The sequence below is a fragment of the Sapajus apella genome, unplaced genomic scaffold (assembly GCF_009761245.1).
Source record: "Sapajus apella isolate SASKATOON/1434 unplaced genomic scaffold, GSC_monkey_1.0 scaffold25, whole genome shotgun sequence".
Taxonomy (NCBI): domain Eukaryota; kingdom Metazoa; phylum Chordata; class Mammalia; order Primates; family Cebidae; genus Sapajus; species Sapajus apella.
This window is the reverse complement of record NW_022436965.1, coordinates 7,936,876-7,946,329: the sequence shown is the minus strand read 5'-3', so window position 1 is coordinate 7,946,329 and position 9,454 is coordinate 7,936,876. Positions and strand designations below refer to the sequence as shown.

The 9,454-nt window shown below is 43.1% G+C and overlaps 1 protein-coding gene across 1 annotated transcript in view; it reads left to right on the top strand.

Moving 5' to 3' along the window:
• The first annotated feature begins 1,627 nt into the window (after positions 1 to 1,627).
• DHX9 (DExH-box helicase 9) overlaps positions 1,628 to 9,454 on the top strand; it is a 46,762-nt gene continuing 38,935 nt past the window's right edge. Inside the window, 3 exon segments of the mRNA XM_032291193.1 lie at positions 1,628 to 1,751; positions 4,901 to 5,033; positions 5,680 to 5,820. Of these exon segments, the coding sequence (XP_032147084.1) occupies positions 4,923 to 5,033; positions 5,680 to 5,820 (252 nt within the window). The 5' untranslated portion in view covers positions 1,628 to 1,751; positions 4,901 to 4,922.

Sequence of the window (9,454 nt, the reverse complement as noted above, 5' to 3'; positions counted from 1 at the left end):
TAGGATGAGTTTGAGAAGAACTGATATTAGTTCTTCTTTAAATGTTTGGTAGAATTCAGCAGCGAAGCTGTCAGGGCCTGGGCTTTTCTTTGATGAAAGACTTTATATTACTGATTCAATCTCATTACTCAGTTGGACTTTTCAGGTTTTCTGTTTTTTCTTGGTTCAATTTTGGTAAGTTGTATCTGTTCAGGAATTTAGTCATTTCCATTTGGTTGCCAGTTTGTTTGCATAAAGTTGTTCATAACAGCCTCTAATGATCCTTTGTATTTCTGTGGTATCAGTTTAATGTCTTCTAGGCCCCTGCTGCTTTCAACACCGTGAAGGATACCAAAAAAAAAAAAAAAAAAAAAAAGGTTTCCTTCAATGATTATATTAAAAAATTAAGGTCTTTCCTTCAATGATTTTATTCTTAAATAGATCACATGAAGAAAATATAAGAATGAGTAAATGCTAAACTATGTTCTGATTTTAAGGATGACAGTTTTAAAAGGAGTGGTCAATATGAACTGGAAGGATTAAGAAAAGCATAAGAAAAGAGGTGAAAAATAAAGATGCATAGATATAATGGGCCCAGATAATTGATTAGTCTGGATTTCCTGCAGCAATCACAAGTGTTTTGTATCCTTGCCTTCATGGGAAGCACTGGAGTTCAAAATTTAACAGTGGCTAGTATAATAATTAAGGATACAAATTATTCCAAAGACGTGGAACACAAAACGTTACCCAATTTAAACAAAAGCAATCTTGAAGATTTTATTCCTACCTTAAACTGGTTGGCTGAGCACTTAACAATGTTCCAGGCACGGCAGGGCGTGGTGACCTGCGTTAGTCAGGTGTAATGCCCGCCTTCACTGAGATTTTTCTTTCATGGCTGGCTGGCTGTTTTTGAGACGGAGTCTCAATCTCTCGCCCAGGGTGGAGTGCAATGGCACAATCTCAGCCCACAGCAACCTCTGCCCCTCCACCACTTCAAGTGATTCTCTTGCCTCAGCCTCCGGAGTAGCTGGGATTGCAGGCGCCCGGCTAATTTTTGTATTCTTTTAGTAAAGACGTGGTTTTACCACGTTGGCCAGGCTGGTCTCGAACTCCAGACCTTAAGTGATTCACCCGCCTCGGCCACCCAAAGTGCTGGGATTACAGGCGTGAGCCACCGCACCCAACCAGTTTATTTCTTTCAAGAGACGTTGGCGTTCAGACTGTCTGAATCACTCCAGTAACCACGCCTACTGAACACCTACCACGTGCCAGGTACTGAACTAAGCCCCCTTCATATGCCATCTCATGTAAATACCTCAACCCTACCAAGTTAGCAGTAAGGTTTCCAGTTCTGCCTTCGAAGGGCACCTCCTGTCACCAGAGATCCCTATGACAGATCCTGCGAAACATTTTGCTGCATCAGAATGCTACAGGCCTTCAACTCCTAACAGGCGCAAAAGCGAGTGGCGGATTATTCAGGGTAGCAGGCCTGGCGCGCGGCCCGCCCGGCGCAGTGCATCTCCCTGGCAACGAAACCCTTCCGCGCCGCGAGGTGGCTGAGCCCCGCCCCCTCCATTGGCGCGCCCTCACCATCCCCCATCCCGGCGCGCGTTCTGCGCATGCGTATATTCGCTGGCTCCGCCCCCTCGCGCCTCGGTCGGAGCCATTTCGCCGATTCCTTCATGCAAGTTGCTGTGCGTTTCTCTGTTGTCTCCGTGGAAGGCCAGAGCCACGCACGGTTCTAACAACTGAGCACTAGGAAACGGAAGCTGGTAAGGTAGAGACATCTTGGGCACCGTGTGGGGCGGCGGGGTTGCGGGAAGGCGGCGTGGACCGTGGCTCTGTAGCCGGCTTTGTTGCGAAGCGCGGGCGGTGGCAGCGGCAGGGGGTGGGGGAAGGGAAGAGCCGGCCGCGGGTCCCCGGATTGCGGGTTGCGTGCTCGCCTCGCCGCGGTGCGCCTGCGCTGTCCGCGCCGCCTGTGGGGGGGCCCCCCCCTTAGCCCAGCGTTTCCCGCTGCTGCCTCTAGCAGCCGAGGCCCGCTTCCTCCTCCCGCCTGCGTACGCCGGGGCGCTGCGGCGGCTGAGGGAAGGGGTGCGTCGCCTGAGGCGGTTGGGGCTGGGGCGCCACTTGCCCAGGGCCCTTCAGTCATTCAAGCCAGAAATAACTGGCGCCGTCGTGCAGGCCTTGTGGATAGACCAAAAGATAAAAACGTTAAAAATGAAAAGCGAGAGCTACTTTGGCTAATAGGGCGTGGTGAGGCGTCTCGTAGGAGGGAGGCCTTGAGCCGATTGCTCGGCGTCTGCGAAGGAAAAGCAGAGCCTGCAGAAGCGGAAGGGATTAGTTACCGCTTAAGGGCAGAGACTGGGCGGGAGCTGAAAGCAGACCATGTGACTGGAGGATGGCGAGAAGGACTTCAGAGAATGGGTTTTAGGGTGGGTAGAGTGGAAACAGAAACCGTGGAGGACATTACTGCGCTAGTCCGGGTGTACCGTAGTGGTGGCGGGAGAGATGGGGAGAAACGAATGGTTAGGGGACATATTTTGAAGCAGAATTGCGTAGTGGTGGAAGGGAGTATATCTGGAGTCAGGCTGTGTTTTCCGGAATTCTTGCTCTTCTGATTAGGAGCTCTGTCTTCCTGGGGCAAGATACTCTTTGTCTCAGTTTTCGCTTCTCTAAAGGGATGGTAATCTTACCTTTACAAGATTACTAAGGATTAAGTAAAATAGTTCCATTTAGATGATCTGCTGTGGATGTTGTCTGACACACGTTAAGGGTTCTGCAAGGGATAGCTATGGAGAATGTTGAGGGAGTAGACCACTCTCAACTTGTGCCAGGAGTAACTTTGTGGATATTGTACCGTTTTTGGAGACCAAAATGTAGTGGCAGGGTGTTGAAACAGGTTTGAGGGGAAGGAAATTTAAAATTCGGTTTTGACTGAGATGCCAGGTTAGCATGGCACATGGGTGAGTTCGTGCCACAGATAGATGAACTTGATTTTGGACCTTTAAGAGAAAAGACTGGCTGGGCGCAGTGGCTCACGCCGGTAATCCCAGCACGGTGGGAGGCCGGGGCGGGCGGATCACGAGGTCAGGAAATCGAGACCATCTGGCCAAGATGGTGAAACGCAGTCTCTACTACAAATACAAAAAATTAGCTGGGCGTGGTGGGGGTTGCCTGTAATCCCAGCTACTCTCCGGAGGCTGGGTCAGGAGAATCGCTTGAACCAATAGGCGGAGGTGCAGTGAGCCGAAATTACGCCACTGCACTCCAACCTGGGCGACAGAACAGGACTCTGTCTCAAAAAAAAAAAAAAAAAATTATTCTTTATTTTTAATTTTTTTTTTTTTTTTTTTTGAGACGGAGGTTTGCTCTTGTTGCTCAGGCTGGAATGCAATGGTGCGATCTCGGCTCACCACAGCCGTGGCCTCCCACGTTCAAGCGATTCTCCTGCCTCAGCATCCCCAGAAGCTGGGGTTACAGGCACGTGCCACCACGCCCGGATAATTTTTGCGTTTTTAGTAAAGACGGGGTTTCTCCATTTTGGTCAGGCTGGTCTTGAACTTCTGACCTCAGGTGATCTGCCCGCCTCAGCCTCCCCCAGTGCTGGGATTATAGGCGTGAGCCACCGAGCTTGGCCTAACTTTCCATATATATCTGGGCATCAATAGCATGTAGTTGGTATTGGACATTATGGGGTTGTACGAGACTACGGAGACGGGACTTTGATAGTATAGTCCTTCATATTTCTTACTCATTCACCATGAGAGCTTGTTGTTTATTTATTCATGAGGTGGAATTTCCACATAGACATCTTCAGCTTTCCACGGCTTTTTATTAATAGGACATTGCCTTGGACAAATGGCTGACCAGAGTTAAACTGTGGCCACTAAATAAACATAACTTATGCTCAGGTGCAGTTTGATGAGATTAGATGTAGGTGCTAACAACGCGTCAAATGTGAAACGTGAAGCAGACGGTTTAATGCTTGTAATGGGGTTTCATTTCATAGCAAACTAAATTCATAGCATATTTTATTTACTCTGGTTATAAATGTGGTCTCGGATACCTTGCTTTACAGTTCAGACTCAGCATTTAGACTCATAGACTTCCTATCTTGTGGTATTTAGTCTGAGGTAGAGGAGTGCCAAGACTGATTATTGCACTTCAAGAAAACCTTGAATATCCTCAAATTTTAATGAATAATAAGGTTTAAAGGAGAGATTTGGCATACAACATTTAATAGGTTACTGTCTTCAGTACTGAGTGCTTAATGCATTTGAACTTTTTTTTTAACTGATCCCGCCCCTTCCCTGTATTTGACCTTATTAATATATGCAGCCTACAACTTTGAGGATAGTGTCCTCGTGGTCATAATCAGAGTGAGAATAAACTATTGAATTTATACACAAATGATACCTGTTTCTTAATATGGTAGTTTGGATTTGAATTTAGGCCTCCACTATGGGTGACTTGGAAGTTCCTTAATTTTCTAAGTCTTAGTTTCTTCCTCCCTGAAAAAGACAGTGATAGTATCCACCGTATCTGCTTGCCATTATTGTGAGGGTGAAGTGAGTTAAATACATAAGATGCCCGTTGTAGAATGTAGGGCCTTATGTAAAATACTTTGTAAGAAAAAATAAAAATTACTCATAGTCCCCAACAACAACCATTTTAGGGGCTGTTCTTTCCAGTCTTGATCGTGTGTATATACTTTTCATGTAGTTCAAGTAATACCGTTTTGTATCTTTTTTTTAAAAACATACAAACATTCCAATTATGTCATTAAAGTTTCTTTATAGGCAGTCTTAATAGCAACATGATAGAATGTCCTGTGTTTAACCTAGATTCAGTAATCCAGATAATTGGCTCTTCAATTTTTGTTATTATAAATGCTGTTTTTAACTGATTTTTGTTTCCTTAGGTCTGAAGAAGACACTTGAATCATGGGTGATGTTAAAAATTTTCTGTATGCCTGGTGTGGCAAAAGGAAGATGACCCCATCCTATGAAATTAGAGCAGTGGGGAACAAAAACAGGCAGAAATTCATGTGTGAGGTACTGAAGATTACAGTTTACATTTATGTGATTCATGGGGTTCGTTTTGGGGTTAAAAGTAAAATGTTTTCTGTTTGGAGATGTTAATGTGTTTCACATTTGGAAACAACAGTTGTTAATTGTGGCTTGACTGCTATTGTAAATCATTTTCAGGTCAGCATTACTTATAAAACAATCTGACAGGTAAATTATTCTAATTAGAGCACATGTCTCCCCCAGCTTCCTCAGTACCAGTAGTGAGTGGGGATCTGAAAAGTTGGATCAACTGTTTACAGTTTTGCAAACACTCAGAAAGCAGAGCAATTTGATTGCTTCAAAGCAAAGTGCTTAAATACAAATGGAGAGCTTGTTCATGGATATTACAAAATCAGATTTTAATGTGAACCTTATGTTAGATGAGAAGAAAGTATCTGAACCACTTACATTAGTTTTGGATTAGCTTATCACTAGACAACACAATTTAAGCTTTTACTATCAGTAGCTCATGAATTCTTTTAGGTGTATTATTTTCAGTATATTTTTAGAGTTTATTTTCTAAAGTTAGCTGTTGTTTCTTAATAGACTTCTGAATTATAGATTGTTAAAATAGCAGAATTACCCAGGTCAGTCTTTTACTACTATTTTTTTTTTTTTTAATTGATTAAAGGTCCAGGTGGAAGGGTATAATTACACTGGCATGGGAAATTCCACCAATAAAAAAGATGCACAGAGCAATGCTGCCAGAGACTTTGTTAACTATTTGGTTCGAATAAATGAAATAAAGAGTGAAGAAGTTCCAGCTTTTGGGGTAAGTACCTATGGCCAAGCACTTGAGATGTATGTTTGTAACGTTATACAAACTCAATATGTGTTAGAGTTTCAGGGTAATAATTTTTCACTATTTTCAGATATATCATGTTTCTTAATGAAATTTGGCATCTTGTTTTCTCTGAGCACTGGACAAGGTTTCTGAAGATGTGGATTGCATCCTCATTATGTACCTGTCTTACGGGCTTGAGAAATTCTATTAATCTTTGTGTCTTACGGTTTTATTTATTCCATGAATTTATACACCGGAGATTTCAGAGTCTATTATGTTCTACTCATTTCCAAGGATAATGTTTTAAATAGAATATAAAAATTAGTAATATTTTAGACACATTTGTTCCCACTGACACTTTTTGTCCCCCAGTAAGCAGTGGGGTCTTGCTCTATCACCCAGGCTAGAATGCAATGACACAGTGTTGGCTCACTACAGCCCCAAACTCTTGGGCTCAAGCAATCCTTCAGCCTTACCCTCCCCACCTCCCTGAGTAGCTGGATTACAAGTGCATGCCACCACTTCTGAGAACTTGTTTGGTTTTTGAGGTGGGGTCTTTCTTTGTCACTCAGGCTGGAGTGCAGTGACACAATCTCAGCTCATGGCAACCTCTGCCTCCTGGGTTCAAGCAGTTCTCCTGCCTCAGCCTTCTGAGTAGCTGGGATTACCGGCGCACACCATGATGCGCGGCTATTTTTTATAATTTTAGTAGAGACGGGGTTTTGCCACTTTGGCCAGGCTGGTCTCGAACTCCTGACCTGAAGTGATCCATCCACCCACCTCAGCCTCCCAAAGTGTTGGTAACAAAGGCATAAGTCACTGCACCTGGCTGACATGTCCTTATGTAACAAAATAGTATTTTATGCAATGGAGTATTTTTGTGTTCTTTCTATCATGGTTATTTTAGTTTTGTAAGTATGCAACAATTAATACCCCTCTCTAGTAGGTTGTTTTTTGGGGTTTGTTTTTGTTTTGTTTTTCTGCTTTTTTGGTTTTTGCTACTGGAGTGCAGTGACTATTCATAGGCTCCATCAAACTCTTGGCCTCAAGCCATCCTCCTACCTCAGCTTTTCCCCAGTATCTGGGACTGTGGGTGTGTGCCACTACACTGGGCTCTGGTAGTTTTTAAGAAATAAGCTTTCTTTCTCTTTTTTTTTTTTTTTTTTTTTTTTAGACAGCGTCTTGCTTTGTCACCTAGGGTGGAGTGGTGGAGTGCAGTGGCATGATCTGCACTCACTGCAACCTACGCCTCCTGTGTTCAAGCAATTCTGCCTCAGCCTCCTGAGTAGCTGGGATTATAGGCAGGTCCCACCATACCTAGCTAATTTTTATATTTTAACTAGAGACAGGGTTCTCTAGTTGGCCAGGCTGGCCTTGAACTCCTGACCTCAAGTGATCCTCCTGCCTCGACCTCTCAAAGTGCTGGGATTACAGATGAGCCACCGCACCTGGCCTGTCCATGCCAATTTTAACATGATCTTTTATTCACTGAATTTTTGTATTCTGACTTGTTTATGATGGTATTCTGACTCGTTATAAAGGAAATCTTATTTCCTTCCATTTCTGGTAGATTAACTGCTGGATAATTATAGGATCTTACAGTCTTTAATCTCATTGGTTTGCCTATCTGTAAAATGAAGGGATTGGGCAAGATGATTTTGCAAATTCCTTCTGGTTGTGAAAACAGTTTTGCAAATATCTTTGACATGTTGGAAGTCTTTGAAGTCTCCATCTATTCATTCTGTATCTTTTAAGTTCTTCTCTAGTCTTGTAGATCTCCCGGTGACAAATTCTCTTATTTTCTTTCTGAAAATATTTTTATTTTGCCTTGTTTAAGAATATTTTTACTGGGTATAGAATTGTGGAATGCCAAAGCTTTTTTCCCCCTTTCAGTCTGTGAGTATAAAAAAAAGTTTTCCTCTTCTCTCATACCACACAATCAACACAGAAGATTTCTGTGACCAAAATGGGTAGTGGGAGAGAAGCTTTTTCTACACACACCAAGCAAACAATTAGTTCTGCAGCAAACACTAGCTGGGTGTCCTCCAGTTCAATTCTGACACTACCTGGATAGTGTCAGATCCCACAGGGTGAGGGTTCAGTCCCACAAGACTCCCCAGCCCCCCTCTGATACCACCTGGAAGTCAGGGCTTTTACATCTTCTGACTAGGGAGCTTCAAGTTATGGTTCTCATGACTGCCTTTTTGGGTTCAGTTAATTTGCTAGAGTGGCTCACAGAACTCAGATTTACCAGTTTGTTATAAAGTACACTACAAAATACAGCTGAAGAGATATATAGGGCAAGATACAGGGGGAGGGACAGGGAGCTTCCATATACTGCCTTGAATACCATTCTTCAGGAACCTCCACGTGTTCTGCTATTTGGAAGCCCTCCAAACCCTGTCCTTTGGTTTTTATGGAAACTTCGTTATTCAGTTTTGATTAAATCGTTGGCCATTTGTGCCTTGGACCTTCAGCCTTTCTCCCCTTCCCAGAGGTTGGGGGTTGGGACTGGAAGTTCCAGCCCTCTAATCTTTTTCATTGGTTTTCCTGGTGACCATTGCCTACACTGAAGCTATCTAGGGGCTGCCAGCCAGCAATCAACACATTAGCATACAAAAAATCTCCACTTAGGAGATTATAAGGGTTTGGGAGTTTTATGCTAGGGAAATGAAATTGAAGACCAGATAGCATTAGAATATTATGCTGTGGAGATTCTGAATAATGTTACACTTCTCCAGAGAGCATTGATGTGGTTTTTTGTTTTGTTTTTAATCAGCCATTTAATTTGATTGGACTCAAAATGCATGCTGTGTTTTGGGTGTTAACTCAAATAGCACCTCAGTTTTCTGATTGTTTAAATAGGACAGCCAAGGAAGACTCCTTCAGGTCTCCTTTGCTGGGCAGCTTGGAATCTGCCCTGGACATGATGTGTGGTTTTCAGGGGTTTAGCCAGATATTTCATATACAGAATTTGGGAATTCTACTCCTCTGGCATTTTCCTTTCCAGCATTCCCTCACTTTCTATTAGCTTTGGTTTCCCTGAATTCTCATTCTGATTCTTCCAGGCCAAAAGGGTGGTTTCATTGGAATTTTAGCTGCTTGAGATGGCTTCCCTCAGGCTAAAAGCTACAATAAACTGGAATTAGACCCTTGATACTCTGTGCTTCCCTATTTTAACTTCTCTCAAGAACCTACCTGGTTTGTTTGTTTTGTTTTGTTTTTTGTTTTGTTTTGGTTCACTTTTTATTGCCTGAACATAGTTCTGGGGTGGTGTATGTGTGTATTTTTTTCTTTTCCTAAAGTTTATGTTACCTGCAGGAGAGTCAGTCTTACAGGAGCTTACTTGGCTATAACCAGGAGTAATCCTTTATGTCATTTTTTTGTTAGTATTTTAACATGGCTTAGATACTTTCTGTTAAATGGCTCTGTGGATTTCCTGCTTTCTCCTTCCTCTGTTCCAGCTACACTGTACTTCTCATAGTTCCTCAAATATGCCCTCTTTCTGTCTCAAAACTTTCATACCCGTTTCTTCTACCCGAAGGACTCTTCCTCAGCTGTCCTGTTTAACATTATCAATTCGCTGTCACCCTTAGGTTACTTCTTAAACCCTTTCACGTTA